The sequence below is a fragment of the Heterodontus francisci genome, chromosome 1 (genome assembly GCF_036365525.1).
Source record: "Heterodontus francisci isolate sHetFra1 chromosome 1, sHetFra1.hap1, whole genome shotgun sequence".
NCBI lineage: Eukaryota > Metazoa > Chordata > Chondrichthyes > Heterodontiformes > Heterodontidae > Heterodontus > Heterodontus francisci.
The window spans coordinates 215,332,425-215,353,809 of NC_090371.1; the positions used below are offsets into that span (position 1 = coordinate 215,332,425).

At 42.8% G+C, this 21,385-nt stretch overlaps 1 protein-coding gene across 1 annotated transcript in view; it reads left to right on the forward strand.

The window, feature by feature from the left end:
* otud4 (OTU deubiquitinase 4) overlaps positions 1–21,385 on the forward strand; it is a 132,816-nt gene that overhangs the window by 18,259 nt on the left and 93,172 nt on the right. Inside the window, exons 5-8 of the mRNA XM_068041448.1 lie at positions 1,656–1,728; positions 7,534–7,615; positions 11,833–11,983; positions 18,499–18,565. Coding sequence (XP_067897549.1) covers positions 1,656–1,728; positions 7,534–7,615; positions 11,833–11,983; positions 18,499–18,565 — 373 coding nt within the window. The remainder of the gene's footprint in view (positions 1–1,655; positions 1,729–7,533; positions 7,616–11,832; positions 11,984–18,498; positions 18,566–21,385) is intronic.

The following is a 21,385-nucleotide window of genomic DNA, read 5'->3' on the forward strand; positions in this document are numbered from 1 at the left end:
ACTGATCACAAATTAAAAATCTTACAGTTCCTGACATGAGTAAGCTTGCAATGAGAGACCATTCATTCCGTCATTCATTTTGAACAAATCTAAGCCTTTCAAAGATGCTCACCTTCACTTCACCAGGACCTCGTTGTGTCAGTGGGAAATACCATATTGGCTGCTGTAGCTTCAAATGGACCAAAATTTCATCATTCAGAAGAACCTAAATTTAATGACCTCTTATATAACAGGGATGGTTCAGGAAATTGAGAAATCTTTTGTGCTAGAGTGAAATCTCAATTATTTGCCATATGGCAAGGAGTACGTGATGAATGATGGATATTCAAGATTCCATTGTGCAGATGGAATTTGCACTTTCTTTGCTCTGTCTTTGGAACTATGCCTTCAGCCGTCCATGATGTAATCTCTGAAATTCCCTTCCTAAATTTCTCTGCTTCTTAATCTCTTTCTCCTTTAAGATGTTTCTTAAAACCCACCTCTTCGGACAGAGATCAAAGGTTTGGCCAAATATCTCCTCCTTTGGCTTGGTGTCAATTTTTGCTTGATTATGCTCCTGTAAAATACCTTGGGCTGTATTAAAGCAGGTGGTTGTTGATCACTTTGGAGGGTCAGAGAGAATTTTTTGTTTCATTTTGGAAAACTACCTTATTTCTCTCTCAGGAGATTAAGTTGCGGAGAGTCTCTTAGCATAGATTTAAATGGGCTGTGGAAGGACTGGAATGCGTAGGTCAGATGACATTCAGTACTTGTAATCTAATTAATGTATGTTTATCTGGGATGATAACTGTAGAACAGTTATTTTCACCCTATCACCTTCCTCTTCCATGTGTTACCTGGCTGAGGATTTGTACCAAGGCTGCTACATGACTGTCAATTGGGAAGTGTGCCAGAGTGATTTAGGGTCAATGTTTGTCTAGTTTTTTTTTTTGTGCGTGTACTTCTATTACACCCAATGGATTGTTCTGACAGCATAACTTAGATCCAAAAATGTAATAGAGGCATGGTGCTGAAACCTACTACTCCAATGCACAGTGCACTGATATGCAACAGCATGCTGCTGTGATAAAGGAAACTAAGGGAATAATTGGACTTTCTCAGGGAACTGGTTACTTGGATTCCCAACTATCGCACACTGTTCCTTTCTCCTGAAATTATTGAGCTTTACGTGAACATAACTGTAATGCTGAAAAGCCTATTAGCCCAGTTAGCTGACATTAATTGGGTTCTGACTCAAGCATAGAATGCACAGGTGCAGAATACCATCCAATACCACTCTCGGTGGCCATTCTCAATGAATGAGTTTTGGCAGATATCAGGAATGCCTCGGCTGAGCCTGATCTCACCAGATGATGATCTGCATGCAGACTATCGAGCAGAAATCAACCAGTGGCAATCATGAGCGGGATTTCTGCTGTTAAATCTTAGACCAGGAAATCTGATAAGTGAAGTGGTTCTGCAACCAGCCCAGCTGAAATTAGCTAACTCAGCACAGTTTTGGAACTTCACCTGGGATTTCCTGGTCTGTATGGTTGTTACAGCCTGAAATAATTGAGCTGTGATGGCAATTGTCTTTTAGTCTGCACAGTAAGATAGAACATGATTAAGTTTGTCATGGATGCTTTAAGATATTTCTGATGTTTTTAATTTCACAGGCGAGATTTTATAATCTATCAGGAACCAAATAGACCTCCTGCCCATGTTACTGAAAATGGATTTCCTGATACAGTAAGTTAACCGAAGACATGACAAAATTATTTACAGTGGCCCTATGTAAATATATAACAAAGCCACTACTTAAATCAACTTCAGAGACTTGAGTGTGTGCTGTAAGCTGGTACTTCAGTGCTGCATTATCAGTGTTGCTGTCCTTTGGTTGGGATGTTAAAACTGACGTGATGTCTACCCTCTCAAGCTGATGTAAAAGATCGCATGGCACTATTTCTAAGAAGAGCAGGGGAATTCTCCCCAGTGTCCTGGCTAATATTTATCCCTCAATTAACATCACTAAAATAGATTAAAACAAAAGTGCTGCAAATACTCAGCAGGTCTGACAGCATCTGTGGAGAGAGAAACAGAGTTTCAGGTCTGTTAACCTTTCATCGGAACTGGCAAAGGTTAGAAATCTCATAGGCTTTTGAGCAAGTGAAAAGGGGGAGGGGGAAGAAGAACAAAAGGGAAGGTGTGTGTTAGGGCAGGAGAGCTTAAATGTCATTGATGTCACAGAACAAAGGCAAAGGGAGTGCTAATAGTTGTATTAAAAGACAAATCATTTGTCCAGTCTTTTAATACAGCTATTAGCACTCCCTTTGCCTCTGTTCCGTGACATCACTGTCATTTAAATTCTCCTGCCCTCTGCCTTATCACACACCTCCCCTTTTGTTCTTCCCCCTCCCCCTTTTCACTTGCAAAAAGCCTATTAGATTTCTAACCTTTACCAGTTCTAATGAAGGGTCACAGACCTGAAACATTAACTCTGTTGCTCTCTCCACAGATGCTGCCAGACCTGCTGAGTATTTCCAGCGCTTTCTGTTTTAATTTCAGATTTCCAGCGTCTGCAATATTTTGTTTTTATCACTAAAACGGATTATCTGGTTATTAACTCGTTGCTGTTTGTGGAAGTTTGCTGTGGGCAAATTGACACATTTCCTACATTTCAATAGTGACTACACTTCAAAAGTACTTAATTGGCTATTTGGAACCTCCGGAGTTTATGCAAGGCACTATACAAATGCAAGTTCATTCTTCTTAAATGTTTACCGTCTACGAATCAGTGATGGAACTGGACGGGTGATGTCTCTAAACTCTTTTCCTGTATCAGGAGGACCAGAAGTTGCAGTAATACCTGTTGAATGCATGAAAATGACACTTGTAAACTGTACCTTTATTATTGAGCTCAAGTACCTTGGTGTCCTATAGAGTCGTAGAGTCATACAGCATAGAAACAGACCCTTCGGCTCACCGCGTCCATGCCGACCATAATGTCTATCTATACTAATCTCACCTGCCTGCATTAATTCCATATCCCTCTATGCCTTGCTCATTCAAGTGCCTGTCCAGATGCCTCTTAAATGTTGCGACTGTTCCTGCCTCCGCCACCTCCTCAGGCAGCTTATTCCAGATACCCACTGTTCTTTGTGTGAAAAATTTACCCCTTTGATCCCCTTTAACCTTTAATCCTCCCTCTCACCTTAAATCTATGCCCTCTAGTTTTAGTCACCCCTACCATGGGAAACAGACTCTGGCTATCTACCCTATCTATGCCTCTCATAATTTTATATACCTCTATCATGTCCCCTCTCAGCCTCCTTCACTCCAGGGAAAACAGACCCAGCCTATCCAATCTCTCTTTATAACTCAAGCCCTCCAAACCAGGCAACATCCTTGTGAATCTTTTCTGCACCCTCTCTAGCTTAATCACATCTTTCCTGTAGTGCAGCGACCAGAACTGCACACAGTACTCCAAATGCGGCCTAACCAACGTTATGTACAACTGTAACATGACGTCCCAACTCTTGTACTCAGTGCCTCAGCCAATGAAGGCAAGCATGCCATACGCCTTCTTCACCACCCTGTCTACCTGTGTTGCCATTTTCAGGGACCTATGTACTTGCACCCCAAGGTCTCTCTGCTAAAGAACACTCCCCAGGGCCCTGCCATTCACTGTATATGTCCTGCCCTGGTTTAACTTCCCAAAATGCAGCACTTCACACTTGTCTGCGTTAAATTCCATTTGCCAATCCCTTGCCCACTTTCCCAGTTGATCTATATCCTGTTGTAACCTTAGACAACCGTCTTCACTGTCCATCAATTTTGGTGTCATCTGCAAACTTGCTAATCATGCCCCCTACATTCACATCCAAGTCATTAATATATATGACAAACAACAGAGGGCCCAACACCGATCCCTGCGGCACACCACTGGTCACCTGCCTCCAATCTGAAAAACAACCCTCCACTACCACCCTCTGCCTCCTATCACCAAGCCAATTTTGAATCCAATTTGCTAGCTCACCCTGGATCCCATGTGTTTGAAACTTCTGGACCAGCCTACCATGCGGGGCCTTGTCAAAGGCCTTGCTAAAGTCCATGCAGACAACGTTCATTGCCCTGCCCTCGTCAATCCTCTTGGTCACCTCCTTGAAAAACTCAATCAAATTCGTGAGACATGATTTCCCACGCACAAAGCCATGCTGACTATCCCTAATCCGACCATGCCTTTCCAAATGCATATTAATCCTGTCTCTCAGAATCCCTTCCAATAACTTTCCCACCACTGATATCAGGCTCACCAGCCTGTAGTTCCCTGGCTTATCCCTGATGCCCTTCTTTCATAAAGGCACAACATTAGCTATCCTCTAGTCTCTCACCCGTGGCTAACAATGATATAAAAATCTCTGCCAGGGCCCCAGCAATCTCCTCCCTTGCTTCCCATGTCATCCTAGGATGCACCTGGTCAGGCCCTGGGTATTTATCCACCTTAATGCGCTTCAAAACCTCCAACACCTCCTCCTCCTCTAGTAGGGCCATCCACGTACTGCTTCAGAAAACTATCCTGGACACACTTAACAAATTCTTCCCCATCTGACCCCTTAGCACTAAGGCAGTCCCAGTCAATATTAGGGAAGTTAAAATCACCTACTATTACAACCCTATAATTCCTACACCTATCTGTGATTTCCCTACATATATGCTCCTCCACTTCCCTCTGACTATTGAGGGGCCTATAGTATAATCCCATCAAAGTGATCACCCCTTTCTTATTTCTAAGTTCTACCCATATGGCCTCGCTGGACATTCCCCCTGGGATAACCTCTCTAAGTACTGCCGTGATGTCCTCCCTAATCATTAGTGCAACTCCCCCTCCTCTCTTACCTGCTCCTCTGTCACACCGGAAGGATCGGTACCCCGGAACATTGAGCTTCCAGTCCTGCCCATCCCTCAACCACGTTTCCGTAATAGCTATAATATCACAATCCCATGTACCGATCCATGCTCTGAGTTCATCTGCCTTACCTGTAAGGCTTCTTGCATTAAAGTAAATGCAGTTTAGCCTATCAGACCTTCCACGCTCCCTGTCCTGCCCCTGCCCAGTCCTATTTGACCCTCAGCTGATATTTCCATATCCATATCCTCTCCATCAAGACTGCCTACTTCCATCTCTGTAACAATGCCAATCTCCACACCTGCGTCAGCTCATCTGCTACTGAAAGCCTTTTTACCTCTCTACTTGACTATTCCTATGCTGTCCTGACCAGCCACCCATCTTCTACCCTCCATTACCTTGAACTCATCCAAATCTCTGAAGCCCATATCCTAACCCATACCAAGTCCTGTACACCCATCACCCTTGTGCTCGCCGCTCTAGCTTGGCTCCTAGTCTGGCAAGGCCTTGATTTCAAATCCCTCCATAGCACACACCGCCCTATCTGTGTAACCTCTAGCCCACCATTCTCCCAGATCTCTCTGCTATTCCAATTCTAGCCTTTTTTGCATCCTGGATTTTCATTGCACCAACATTGGCGGACGTGCCTTCACCTGTCTAGGTCCTAAGCTCTGGAATTGATTCCGCAAACCTGAATACATTGCCCGAGGTGATGACTGTAATATTTTGACATTGTTGGATCCTATACCAGAATGCTTTTGAACTTGATTCTGACTTCTGCTAATATAAAAGGAAAGTCGAGTGGTGGTTAAGGGGAAGGGTACTTTCAGTTGATAAGCCTCCCCCCCCCCCCACACACACAAATGTCTGAAAACTATAAACCTATCGTTACAGGTTTTGTTTAATTTAAATGTGCCTGTCCTAAACGAAATCTGGCAATTCAGGCCTATTTTCCTCAATGGCTATGTCAGTGTTGTCAACAATGCAACCTGAAGCAAATTCATTTCCTTCAATGGGGAGGGAAGGAGAGGGGTGGGGTTCAGTGGAGGTAGTGGTCACAACTTCAGTCTGGGCTGAGAGTTGATCTGGTGCTGCTCAATATGACAAGCACATGACTGAAGCAGCTCTAAAAGGAACGGCAGGTTTTAGTTCGTGGCAGGAGGTTGGAATTCAAATAAAAACAAACAGCAGATTTCTGACATTGTATTTGTCTCACAGATTTTAGGGCTGTGTTCTGAACTGTAAGAACAGCCTTAGACTTTGTTTTTTTCCCTTTAAGTGCTTCAAATGCAGTAATAGCATGTTTTGTATTTTGTAACCAAATTATGTTTCAACATTTAGCCTTGCAGTTTAAAATTTCAGAATTAAAGTTTCAGTTATGAATGGTGGAGAAATAAGTTTATCAAAGAAAATGTTTGGAGAAGGATCAAATTTGAGCCTGGAATAGAATTTTTTATATTTTTCCCTTCAATAATTTTCAGTTCTTTTGCTGTGCTGAATGTTATGGGTCCTTTTCCGAGGGGGAGGAGGTGATGTACAGCTTCAGAAGTTGCAGGTATTTTTGTGTGTACCTTGCCCAAGTGGTGGTTCTTGACATGTGAGCTGAGATGGTGAGTGTTGGCAGGGTATTCTGTCAGGTGACCCCTGCAGCATGAGCCAGTGTATAGTCATCAGAAGCTGGTTTTGTCAGATGTCTCCCCTAACCTTGAGTGAATTTTGCTGTCATTCACACCTCCTCTAGGCACATTTTTGTTTCTTTACTAGTCCCATTACCACCCCCTTTTTGCCTTGCATCATCGACCCTTTAGTCATTTAATCTCTCCTACCTTCCACCCTATCACCGACCTTCCCTATTGTTCTTTTTCCCCACCCTCCCCCCTTTCCCTGCCTCTGTACTTGCTTTAAAGCTCTAACTTTTCCTAGTTCTGACAAAAGGTCATCGACCTTAAACGTTAACTCTGTTTCTCTCACCACACATGATGCCTGCCCTGAGTATTTTCAGCCTTTCTGTTTTTATTTTAGATTTCCAGTGTCCTCAGTATTTTGCTTTTGTGTGTTTAGTGGTGCCCCAGCTAATTAGATCCAGACTTGGAACTTTCCAGTTTCCTGGTTTGAATGGCTTAACTGATGGGATAAATTCCACTGAGGAATTCTTTACATCTGGAAAATGAAGATCAAATCCTTGGGGTTTGACCAAAATCAGATATTTTTTCTCTGTATATTTGATATCCGAGTGTTTTTAACAGGAAAAAAGTACAAGCAGCAGCACAGTAGCATTAATCACGCGAGATAACATCCAGGTCAAAGATGCTTGAAGAAACTGGTTTATCTGGGTTGTAGGATGAGAAAATATTGCAACTCTCTTAATAAATTGGAAATTGGGATCTATTATAATCATTTGGGCTGAGCATGGATTCAGTTTGTGGCAGATTTCATTGCATATTAAAACTAGTTGTCATATGGAATTTAAACAAATTCTCTGTTTGAAGTGGTTACATTTTAGAGCATTATTTTTATACCAAGAATTTGAATTCTTATTACCATTTTAACAAATGTAGCTCTTTTATTTGGGTATAGATTAGCAGCCAACTGATGTCTAAAGATGATAACAGTAAGGCTTACTGAACAATTTCTTGACTTCCAATTAGATCACCTTGTGCTTTTCAAATGGAAATCATTACGACAGCGTCTATCCTAGGACATTTGTAGATGCAGCAGCCCTTTGCCAATGTAAGTACTCTGATTTTAATTTGAGAGTTATTTTTGTTCTCTGTAAATCAGAACTGACTCTTCAAAGCTGCCAATCATACATTCCTTAAAATAAGAACTCCTGTGCTTTTTTTTTTTTAAAAAAAAGACTTTTTAAACGGGGTTTTAATTCATATACATGCATCCGCACCCATCCCCAGTTCAATGATGGGAATGTCTGATGCAAACTTCTATTTTGGCACCATTGAGTGACAGAAAGCATACTTTAGGATTGAATTTTCCTGTAATTTTCACTTCGCTCTCTTATTGGCTGTGCCCTTTGATTCCTTTTGTGCCATGCATTTCTCCATTTAGATACCCTACCTTGAACTGGCCACATTTTCCGAGTGAGCACTGGATGTCAGTATTGAGGCTGAAGAAAAGAATCCAGTACTTAAATGGATGTGCAAGCGGTAGCTGGTATCTGAACACTATTATGGGGCTGGTTGCAGAGTACATAAACTCTGATAAATCTATTTCAAGACCCCCATACATATGCATAGCATTACGCAGACGTTACAACATAAAGAGAACATTCAGCCCAACTAGTCCATGTCAGTATTTATACATCATGCAAGTAAATAGTCCGAATCAGTTTTATCTGCTTTGCTCCCAGATTCCTTCAACACATTTTCCTTCATTCAGCTATCCAGTTTAATCTTGAATGATGACCTAGGGCTGCATTTTATTCTGGCACCGTGCTCTATGGCAGTGCCCTTTTAAACACAGCGACGTGCCTGCATTCAGCGGCCGCCACCGAGTCCCCGCGATATTACGCGTGGGGGCTCATTTAAATAGAGGAGGTGGAGCGGCTGCCCCCGATGGCATAGAGTGGGGCGGCTGCTGCGTCCCTGGTAACAATGTCCGGCGCCACCACGCAGGCACTGGCGTCATTTTTAAAGGGCTTTAAGCCCTTACAATTAATTTTAATTTTTAAAGGGAAAACATAATTGGTTTCTATTAAATATAAAATTATGTGATGGAGGCCCTTCCCCTCCCCCATGGTCATTTCATTGCTCGAAATGACCATCAATTGATTTTTCAAATACCCATACTCCCCGCCCCCCCCCCCCCCAATTTTCAATCTTTTGCCCTTCAACCCCTTACCACCATCCCTACATTCAATAAAAATTGATGTCTCTGTTCCTGCACACCTCCTGCCTTGAAACTTTTTATTACTGCCCCCTCCCACCAGGTTCTCTCCTCGGAACTCCGTGCGGAGTTCCGAAGGCCGAACGGAAGCCATAAAATTGGCGTGGGGCGGCAGGTAAGTTAATTTGAATATATTTAGTGGTAATCTGCATATGGAGATGAAGGGTCTGCCACCAGGCGATGGGGGGTGCCACACTGAGGTCCCCCCGCCGCCAGTAATATGCGGCGGGCCCTTCTCGGCGTCGTGGGTCGAGGTGGGCCTCCCCCAGCAGAATTTTACCAGCCCTTGTGCAAGTAAACTTCAGCCCATAGTTTCTGCACATTCAACCACTCTGAAAAATTGGCTTTGACTCCTACTCTGTTTTCTCCTTTCTAACCAATTTTGTAACCCAGGTTGATATTCTCTCCCTAATCTTCTCCAGAAATCTCTGATACTTTGTCAAAGGCTTTCCTGAAGACCTTGTACACTGTATCTTCTATCTGCCATGTCTGAAATTTGTTATGGACGATGATTTCTTTTCAAATCCGTGTATGCTATTTTCCTGTTATCTAGATATGTAGTAATTTCATCCTGTAAAATTGTCCCTACCACAGATGTTAAGGAAACTGACCTGTACTCATAACTTCCCTGCTTTTGTACTCAATGCCCTGTTTATGAAGCCCAGGATTCCATATGCTTTGCTAACCAGTTCCTTTAGTACCCTAAAATGAATTGCTAAGATGTTGGCAGTTACCTCCCTCATCTCTGTCAGAATCCTAGGATATGTCCCATTAGTCCCTGGCATTTTGTCATTTAGTTTCCTTTTCTAAAATTTTCCTTTTAACCGCCATACTGTCACTCATCTCATTCTCAACTGCTTCAGGATTCACCTCCTATCCGATATCCTTCTCTTTAGTAAAGACTGATGTAAACAAGTTACCAGGTACCTTCACCATTTTTTGATTATCTACAAATTGACAATCATCTTTTTGTGAAATATGTTTGTTCTGTATCTCTGTAATCTCTTTAAAAAAAAAAAAATCCTACTGTTAGACTATAGTTTTTATGGCAATTTCTCCTTCCGCTTCAGCTCAGCTCACTCCTCATCTTTTAAACATCAGCCTTAATCTTATTGTTTGTTTTGTACTTTTTCCCCTTTCTAATAGGATTTTACCTTGTGCTCACTACTTCCAAGTTCACCCACATTTAGTTAATCTACCCGATCTGTTTCATTGTTCATAACACGATTGAACAACACCTCAGCCCTTATAGGCTGACTAATATACATGGCAGAGTATTTGGGCTGTCTAGGGGGAGGGATGGGAAATGGTTCTGAGTTTAGATTTCCACCGTGGCAGACATTTGAAATTATAATTTTTGCTTCAGATGCCACCTACCTCATGCTGTATGAATTTTGGAATTCAAATTGCAGGCAGTATTTATGTATAAGAAGTAATCATTCATTAAACCGCCATGGATTCCAAGTAGCCCTGATTTAATCACCATCGGGCTACACTGAGCACATCAGATACTACATATCAGTTTAGTTAAAATCCACAGCTTTTTAATGTTATGTACGGAGCAGGCTCCCACATAAAAGGAAGTCAGTCAAATTCAAAATTGTGGGGATTCAGGGTGAACTTGCCAATAGGTAAGGAACTAGTTCAAAGGTGAAAATCAGCAAGTACTTGTTCCAGGAATTGGGTCAGAGTGGAGGGATGCACTGAGTTAGGTGTTCCAGGACTCTGTGTGGAGATCACTATTGCTATGTAAACAATGTGAATTCAGAAACTCCATGCAAGGTGCTCAAATTTGCTGATGAAACTGGGAAATGGAGTGGTATCAGTCTCTGGATTTTTTGTTCTTCCCTCCCTGATGTGTGGCCATTTGGGGTACAACTCCATGGACAGCAGACCCTTTATGGTATCTCATCTGAGGGTGAGCCTCGAAAGTGAGAAAAGGACAATGTAACTAAGTTTGTTCCTGTTCTTTCCAGATGCCCAAATACTGCATTTTCTAGCAGAAGTCTTTAGATAACAATCAGGAGCAGGAATCCTAGCTCATTCCTCTCGTTCTCGCATTTTTTTCCTCCCTTCCTCTTTGCCTCTTTCCCTGTCCCTGGCCCAGTGGGGCAGTGCTCATGGTAATTATAGCACTCCATCCTAGCTGAAATCATTAACATTTTAACATAGATTTTGGATTAAACATTAATGACTTTCCTGGTTGTATGACTTACTTCCATACTAGGTAGCATGGTTACAAATGCCCACAATTTATTTGAAAATATTAACCATTACAAATATATAGTTGCAACAGGGAAAACTGGCAAGTGATCCAGGTAAAATAAATTTTTAATTTTAAAATTGTCAATCTAATTTTTAATGAGAAAACCCAAACACTACTTTTCGTATCAATATACTATTGAAGCTTATTCTCAACATGTCATTTATAGGAAGATATATTGATAACCTAATTATGCATATCTGTACAGTCATTTCACTCTGAAGTGGGATAGACCAGCACGGCTGGACAGGGCACAGTGGAGCCTAATCCACTTCCCAGGAGTTTGGTTACTTTTTCTGTACGATTGGAGATCAGCAGTAATGTGTGAGTTTTCATTGATATTAGCCAATGCTGCTTCCTACAGGGGTTGTACTGTGGGGTTGACCTAGGAGATGGGTCTCCAGAAAAGTGTCCTGGATCCCCTAAAGAATATTGAAAAACGCTTGTTAAAATATCTTGAGGGCCCAAAGGAGACATATCTGGAGGGAGACGGGGACTGGGAAACTGCGCACCCGCCGCCCCCCCCCCCTGCCACCAACACCTCACCCCACTGGCGAGCTGGTGTTAAATTTTATGACTAATAAGGGCAGGGCCGTACTAGAGATGTGCCCACCTGCCCCTTACAAGTGAAACGCATTCCCACTGATGCCACAAATTCCAACAGGGTCATTGCTGGAGGGGACGTGTAGGCATAATCACCGCATAACCGCTGGGATCTCTTCCTATGAATTTTCAGGGTCAGTGTATATAAAAGTGTAAACTTGAACCTGATTTTATTTTGCAGCCATTCTATATGAAATGCTGTACCAGAATGTATTCAAGGTTGACGTAGATGCTGTATTGCCTGCAGTGCTGGATGCAAACAGTGAAATAAATGAAGACCACCTCAATGCCAGTGAAGATTCTGATTCTGATACAAAAATAGAAATGTCTGGGTAAGCAGTCAAATTGAAAACTGATTTTACAGGACAAATCCTGGATTTTTGAACAAGGAGATGATTCAGCGATAAGTCAGAAATAGAGAGACAGTCAGATTTAGTAAGATCTGCAAATTGTTTCTCTGGTAACAACGTTTGGTACAATCAATACATGGCCTGCGTTTGCAACATTTTTGAATGAAAACCAAAATTAATTATAGCACTTTGTTGGCTGCAGTGAAGGCGTTGAACCCAGATGGTAGGAAATAACTGATAGTGATCTATCTATCTCTCTCCCTCTCTCTCTCACTCTCGGCCCCCCCTCCCGCGCTCTCTCGGCCCCCCCCTCCCGCGCTCTCTCGGCCCCCCCCTCCCGCGCTCTCTCGGCCCCCCCCTCCCGCGCTCTCTCGGCCCCCCCCTCCCGCGCTCTCTCGGCCCCCCCCCTCCCGCGCTCTCTCGGCCCCCCCCTCCCGCGCTCTCTCGGCCCCCCCCTCCCGCGCTCTCTCGCGCACACACATTGCCAGCATGCATCTTCTCTTGGGGTACTACCAGTGTTTCTGGAGTGAAGTACACATGCCAAACTTTGTTCGTCTAGTTTTTCAGTGCAAACATATGGAAATGACCGACAGGAAAAGACCCACTAGTCCACCTCGTCTGTCCCGTACAGTTGTGACGCCTAATACAACACAATGCAAACACTCCCCACTTGTCTGGAGCAATTTAATCTCCTGGGAGAGTTGACAAACCTGATGAATAACCCAAGCCAATTGGGGAAAAAATCTGGAAAATTCCTCTCCGACCCATTAAGCGATCGAAACAAGTCTAGGTGATCACATCGACCCTGATTTATATTGCAGGATACCTACCTCTGGCATGAGTGATCTCCAGTCCAGTGCTGTCTTGAAAGAATACAATGAATTAGCATTCGCAGATGAGCCGGCACCCTTTCTCACAGCTCTACTATTCTACTAGATAATATAAACTATGACAAGCTATTTCACCATATATATATAGCGGTAAAACCAGAGGATGCAGACTGTGCTTTGTTAGGATCAGGTGAGAGGGATCACAATGCACCCTCTTCTCCTCCTGGTTTGACTGCAATAGGAGTTTATCTGCTTTTAAAGCGGTGGTTGTTTTTACCACTTCACTGAGTGTCTTACCTTTTATCTTTGTTGTGATGGTAAAGAACCAATTGGATCTCTTTCTTCTTTAACCTCAAGGAAAGCTGTGAGTTTATCGTACTAAAAAAAAAATCAACCTGATCTAGATAAAATCATAAAATTACGCTACACTTTCACTCACCCGAGAATCATACACACAAGTAGACTGAAAAATAGTTTGGTTTGTATTAGAGTCCAGAAAAAGTGAAAATAAATACACAGTCTGTGGGGTTGAGTGTTTCCATTGTCTTCCGGCTGAAGTTGTGATCCTGAAGTTCTGGGTTGATAGTTGTTCTTGGAAATAGTTGAGCAGAGGGTGTCCTTCCCGGGGTCTTTGTTTCGGATCTAGCAGCCGGCAGCTAGACTTCACACGTCCCGCACAAGATCTTCTGGAGAGGAGAGACACACCCCTTCTGGCTTCTGCACAAATTGAGTCTCCGGCTTGTCTGCTGTGTGTAACAAAACTCCCAGTTTTACACAGTCTGGGGAGACAGTCATATTTGGTTCTTTCAATCCTCTTTGTTTTTAATAAGGTCCAAAGTCTTAAACCCAAAACCTTTCGGGTGGTATTGTCATTGTTTATCTGCTGGAGGGATGTCTTCACTCATGAGTGCCTCAAGATGGCTTTAAATGTCTTGCTAATGAAAACAGTCAATTAGTTAGTTCAATCAATAAGGTAAACCATTGTGTTGGGTAAAGGTTAATCAGATATGTGTCTCCATTTTGATGCCTTGGAATGTGAAAAGAGTTCAAATGCAAATAGTGGCAGACATCTTTAGCTGTGGCAAAGTCTTCAGATAAGTTGAATGTAATATTCCAGCTCTCCTTTTTTAAGTTTAATGTAGGTTTCCAATCGATGAATTAAAAAATCCTCATTTGGGCATAGCAGGTTTTCTTGACAGCTTAAATGGGGAAATTCAAAACAAATCCACAGAAACAATTTTTCAGCATGTGCTTGGTCAGTCTGTTGAACAGGCCTCCGAGGGAGACAGCGGAAGCAGACAATATTAAATCATTCAAATACAGATTGGAAAGATTTTTTTCATAAAATTACATTTGTGAGACATGTGGAACATGCTCGGGAGGAACGGGTGACTTTGGACCTGTGGTTCCCAAAGCTCTCCCAACTGGCTTTTCCCTGCATCAGAGCATTAAACAAGAAATTATTGGAGCTTATAACAAAGGCAGTGTAATAATTGTGGAGGACTTTCATCTTCATATAGACTGGGACAGTGAAATTGGCAAGAGTGGTCAGGAAGCTGTGTTTGTGGAATGTTTTCAGGAGTGTTTCTTGGAGCAATATGTTGTGGAACCAACTAGGGATAAAGCTATCTTAGATCTAGTATTGTGTAATGAGGCAGGGTTAATTAGTATCGTCATAGTAAAAGATCCACTAGTGATCATAATACCATTGAATTCCATGTTACTCCAATCACAAGCAATCTTAAACTTAAACAAAGCCAGTTACATTGGTATCAGGGGAATTAGCTCACGTTAGTTGGGTAAATAGACTAAAAGGTATGGCGGTAAATGAACAGTGGAAAACATTTAAAGAAACAATTCAAAATGTTCAACAAATACATTCCATTGAAAAACAAAAACTCAGCAAGAAAGACCCATCCGTGGCTCACTTAGTAAGTTGAGGATAGTAGTAGGTGAAAAGAAGAAGCTTAGAATGTTGCAAAAAAGAGTAGCAAGTCTGAGGATTGGGAGTATTTTAGCAACCAGCAAAAGTCTACCAAAAAGTTGATAAAAAGAGAAAGAGTAGAACATGAGAGTCAACTAACCAGTAAGAGCATTTCTAGGTATATAGAAAGGGAGAGAGTAGCTAAAGTAAACGTTGCTCCCTTAGAAGCAAAGACAGGAGAAATGATCACGGGGAATGAGGAAATGGCTGAGGCATTTTGTATCCGTCTTCACAGTAGAAGATGTAAGTTTCATACCAGAAATAGACAGAAACCAAGGAGCTAAAAAGAGTGAGGAAATTAATATCAGCAGAGAAAATGTATTGGAGAAACTTTGGGGACTAAAATCCGATAAATTCCGAGGATCTGACGGCCTGCACCCCAGGGTTCTAAAAGAGACAGTTGCAGAGATAGTGGATGCGTTAGCTATGATTTTCCAAAATTCCTTACATTCGGGAATGGCCCCATCAGATTTGAAGTTGACAAATGTTACACTGCTTTTCAAAAGAGGAGGGAGAGACAAAACTGAGAACTACAGGCCAGTTAGCCAAACATCAGTCTTTGGGAAAATGCTGGAAACTATTATTAAGGAAGTCTTAACAACGCACTTCGAAAAGCATAGTATAATTAGAACAAGTCAACATGGTTTTGTTAAAGGGAAATCCTGTTTCACAAATTTATTAGAGTTTTTTGAGAATGTAACTTGTAGGGTAGATAAAGGCAAACCAGTAGATGGTCAGATACCTGGATTTCCAAAAGGCATTTGATAAGGTGCCGCACAAAAGGTTAATCAGCAAGATAAGGGCTCATGGAGTTAGGGGTAATATATTAGCATGGATTGAGAATTGTTTAATGAACAGGAAGCAGAGTGGGCATAAACGAGGCATTTTCAAATTGGCAGGCAGTGAATAATGGAGTGCCGCAAGGATCAGTGCTGGGGCCTCAGCTATTTACAATCCATATCAATTACTTGGATGAAGAGACAGAGAGCATGTATCTAAGTTTTCTGATGATACAATGGTAGGTGAAAAGGTAAGCTGTGGGGAAGACACAGGTTGCAAAGAGATAGAGACAGGTTAAGTGAGTGGGCAACAAGATGGCAGATGGAGTATAATGTAGAGAAGTATTGTTATTTACTTTGGCCGTAAGCGTAGAGAATCAGAATATATTTTAAAAGGTGTGAAACTTCTAAGTGTTGCTCTTCAAGGAGACTTGGATGTGCTTGTACAAGGAACGCAAAAAGTTAGCTTGCAGGTGCAGCAAACAATTCGGAAGGCAAATGGCATGTTGGCCTTTATTGCAAGGGGATTGGAGTGCAGGAATAAGGAAGTATTGGTACAATTCTACAGTGTTTTGGTGAGACCACATCTGGAGTCCTGTGTGCAATTTTGGTCTCCACATTTAAGAAAGGATATACTTGCATTGGAGGCAGTACAGTGAAGATTCACTAAATTGGTCCCTGGGATGATGGGGTTGACCTATGATGAGAGGCTGAGTAAATTGGGCTTATATTCTCTGGAGTTTAGAAGAATGAGTGGCGATCTCATTGAAACATACCAGATTCTGAAGGGGCTGGATAGGTTAGCTACTAAGAGGTGGTTTCCCCTGGCTGGGGAATCTAGAACACGGGCTGATTATTTAGGACTGAGATGAGGAGAAATTAATTCATTGTAAGGGTTGTGAATCTTTGGAATTCTCTACCCCAGAGGGTTGTGGATGCTCCATTGTTGAATACATTTAAGGCTGGGATTGACAGATTGTTGGTCTGTCAGGGAATCGAGGGATATGGTGAGCGGGCCGGAAAGTGGAGTTGAAACCCAAGATTAGCCATGATTGTTTTGAATGGCAGAGCAAGCTCGACAGGCCGTATGGTCTACTGCTCTTATTGCTTGTGTTATGTCTGGGTCTTTTGTAAACTAATTGATAAAGAGGGAATGCTATGTTTGGTTAACAACTCCATATTGTTACATCATGTGGCTACCAGGGTAGTAGAGAGTGAGGTAGATGGATTTCCAGTAATTCTACAACATTCTGTCTTGCAGAGAAACCTCTTGAGGTACTTTGTCGAAAGCTTTCTGAAAATCCTGGTAGACAATGCTTACCAGGTTGCAGTTCAGCTAATCTCCCATCCTGTGATCTACCTCTCCAGAAAAACACAAACTGTTAATTTTTAATGCTTCCAGAGACCGATGTGCCCATGTTACTTGGATTTATGCCGAGTTTTTTTCAAAAAGAGATCAGGAGGAGTCTTCATCCTGTTAGTCTGGGCTGGATTCAAAAGCAGGCCCCAGAAGGATAGGAGAGTGTGCTAATCCTTTGCATTAGCTACTTGTCGATTTAGACTTTCATTCTTCATCTTGTTTACTTTCTTTCTGTTACTGTACATCAATCTTTATCTTTGCCTCAGTTTGCTTTGACTGAAATGATCATTTGATGTCACTTTCAACCTTACTCTCAGACTTTTACTTGCTCCATGTCTGTTAGTCTTGTTGTTTAGTTAAAAACATGGTAGAGAATTAATAAAATAAAAAGCAAGGTTGGTTAAAGACAGGATTGCTAAACTTGCTGATAATAGCATTTGGACCCTACAGTGCTTGCAATAGATCCCCCTTAACTGATAACAAAACATGATGAGATTAGTTTAGAGATACAGCACTGAAACAGGCCCACCGAGTCTGTGCCGACCATCAACCACCCATTTATACTAATCCTACACTAATCCCATATTCCTACCAAACATCCCCACCTGTCCCTATATTTCCCTACCACCTACCTATACTAGTGACAATTTATAATGGCCAATTTACCTATCAAAGCCTTTTGGCTTGTGGGAGGAAACCGGAGCACCCGGAGAAAACCCACGCAGACACAGGGAGAACTTGCAAACTCCACACAGGCAGTACCCAGAATCGAACCCGGGTCCCTGGAGCTGTGAGGCTGCAGTGCTAACCACTGCGCCACTGTGCCGCCCTTTTGGCATTATATGGATTACCTATATGACTCTTCAAAGCTTATTTACAATAATACCCCATACACTTTTTTTTTAAAAAGTCCCATACACAGCTAGAAATGATTGCTTATTATTTGCAGTTCGTTCCTTTAGTGTTGGATTCCTGCACAGGAAAAATTTATACTCTATTTTCGACAGACTGGTTACCATAGGGATCATTATTTCAACCTTGTTAACTTGTGAGCTTGAGTTAGAAAAGACCAGTATCCATGACAGCTCATTAGGAATATTGCCTACGGGTGCTGTTAATGGGCAAGAACACCCTGACCCGTGGTAGGTGATAACTAGGAATTTAATTGGATTCTCATACTTTTTTTTTAGCTGTCTTGGTTACTTGCAAGAGTTTCAGCCCAATTTGCAGTATAATGTTAATTTGAAAAATAATCTGATTATTTGTCCAAGTGCTGGATGATGCTAATGGAGCCAGGATTTTATATAAATTTTCAGTACCTGGGAATACTGTAACCTCACATAAAAGAGTGAAAACGTTTTAAGCATTGTGCTAAAATATTTGCTTGCAGGTTTTATTCTTTTTCTACTTAAACCTTTGTAATCTCAATTATAATGTTTCTCTGGTCACTTTGGTGTTTCCTTGTACTTTCTTATCACTGCTGTTTGAAAAAATATAAATTCTAGCATGGCTGTATATTAATATCCTTTTTAAATCTTTAACAGGGGCAAAAATGCAGATGAGAGTAACATAAATGGATTTAAGTCCCAGTCATGTAATAAAGTCCGAAAGGTAATCCTTAAATTATATAATATTGAAAACTTTGTATGGTGTTAAAGTTAATGGCTTGTCTGAAAGGCAGCACTCCCTCAGAATTAAATTATGTGCACAAGTCCATAGTGATGCCTGAATACGCAACCTTCTGACTCGGGTGAGAATTAAAAAAAATTCATTCATGGGATGTGGTCAGGCCAGCATTTATTGCCCATCCCTAATTGCCCTTGAGAAGGTGGTGGTGAACTGCCTTCTTGAATCGCTGCAGTTCATTTGGGATAGGTATACCCACAGTGCTGTTAGGAAGGGAGTTCCAGGATTTTGACCCAGAGACAGTGAAGGAACGGCAATATAGTTCCAAGTCAGGATGGTGTGTGACTTGAAGGAGAACTTGCAGGTGGTGGTGTTCCCATGTATTTGCTGCCCTTGTCCTTCTAGTTGGTAGAGGTCGCGGGTTTGGAAGGTGCTGTCTAAGGAGCCTTGGTGCATTGCTGCAGTGCATCTTGTAGATGGTACACACTGCTGCCACTGTGCGTCGGTGGTGGAGGGAATGAATGTTTGTAGATGGGGTGCCAATCAAGCGGGCTGCTTTGGCCCAAAGGGTGTCGAGCTTCTTGAGTATTGTTGGAGCTGCACCCATCCAGGGAAGTGGAGAGTATTCCATCACACTCCTGACTTATGCCTTGTAGATGGTGGACAGGCTTTGGGGAGTCAGGAGGTGAGTTACTCGCCACAGGATTCCTAGCCTCTGACCTGCTCTTGTAGCCACGGTATTTATATGGCTACTCCAGTTCAGTTTCTGGTCAATGGTAACCCCTAGGATGTTGATAGTGGGGGATTCAGCGATGGTAATGCTGTTGAATGTCAAGGGGAGATGGTTTGATTCTCTCTTGTTGGAGATGGTCATTGCCTGGCACTTGTGTGGCGTGAATGTTACTTGCTAATTATCAGCCCAAGCCTGGATATTGTCCAGGTTTGCTGCATTTCTACACGAACTGCTTCAGTATCTGAGGAGTCACAAATGGTGCTGAAGATTGTGCAATCATCAGCAAACATCCCCACTTCTGACCTGATGATTGAAGGAAGGTCATTGATGAAGCAGCTGAAGATGGTTGGTCCTAAGACACTACCCTTAGGAACTCCTGTAGTGATATCCTGGAGCTCAGATGATTGATGTCCAACAACCACGACTATCTTCCTTTGTGCTAGGTATGACTCTAACCAGCGGAGAGTTTTCACCGTGATTCCCATTGACTCCAGTTTTGCTAGGGCTCCTTGATGCCATACTCGGTCAAATGCTGCCTTGATGTCAAGGGCAGTCACTCTCACCTCACCTCTTGAGTTCAGCTCTTTTGTCCATGTTTGAACTAAGGCTGTAATAAGGTCAGGAGTTGAGTGGCCATGGCGGAACCCAAACTGAGCGTCACTGAGCAGGTTGTTGCAAGCACTGTCGACGACACCTTCCACATTACTGATGATTGAGAGTAGTCTGATGGGGCGGTAATTGGCCGGGTTGGATTTGTGCTGCTTTTTGTGTACAGGGCATACCTGGGAAATTTTCCACATTGCTGGGTAGATGCCAGTGTTGTAGCTGTACTGGAACAGCTTGGCTCGAGGTGCGGCAAGTTCTGGAGCACAGGTCTTCTGTACTATTGCCGGAGTGTTGTCAGGGCCCATAGCCTTTGCAGTATCCAGTGCCTTCTGTCGTTTCTTGATATCACGTGGAGTGAATCGAATTGGCTGAAGACTGGCATCTGTGATACTAGGGACTTTAGGAGGAGGCCGAGATGGATCATCAACTCGGCACTTCTGGCTGAAGATTGTTGCAAATGCTTCAGCCTTATCTTTTGCACTGATGTGCTGGGCTCCCCCATCATTAAGGATGGGGATATTTGTGGAGCTACCTTCTCCAGTTAGTTGTTTTATTGTCCACCACCATTCATGACTGGATGTGGCAGGACTGCAGAGCTTAGATCTGATCCGTTGGTTTTGGGATCACTTAGCTTTGTCTATTGCATGCTGCTTATGCAGTTTGGCACGCAAGTAGTCCTGGTTTGTAGCTTCACAGATTGACACCTCATTTTGAGGTATGCCTGGTACTGCTCCTGGTATGCCCTCCTGCACTCTTCATTGAACGAGGGTTGGCCTCCCAGCTTGTTGGTAATGGTAGAGTGGGAGATATGCCGGACCATGAAGTTACAGATTGTGATTGAGTACAGTTCTGCTGCTGCTGATGGCCCACAGCGCCTCATGGATGCCCAATTTTGCATTGCTGGATCTGTTCAAAATCTATCCCATTTAGCACGGTGGTAGTGCCACACAACACGATGGAGGGTATCCTCAATGTGAAGGCGGGACTTTGTCTCCACAAGGATTGTGCGGTGGTCACTCCTACCAATACTGTCATGGACAGATGCATCTGCGGCAGGTAGATTGGTGAGGATGAGGTGAAGTATGTTTTTTCCCTCTTGTTCGTTTCCTCACCACCTGCCACATACCTAGTCTAGCAGCTATGTCCTTTCGGACTCGGTCGGGTCGGTTAGTTGTGATGCTACCGAGCCACTCTCTCTGATGGACATTGAAGTCCCCCACTCAGAGTACATTCTGCGCTCTTGCCACCCTCAGTGTTTGCTCCATGTGCTGTTCAACATAGAGGAGTACTGATTCATCGGCTCAGGGAGGGCGGTAGGTGGTAATCAGCAGGAGGTTTCCTTGCCGATGTTTGACCTGATGCCATGAGACTTCATGGGGTCTGGAGTCAATGTTGAGGACTCCCAGGGCAACTCCCTCCTGACTGTAAACCACTGTGCTGCCACCTCTGCCGGTGGAACAGGACAT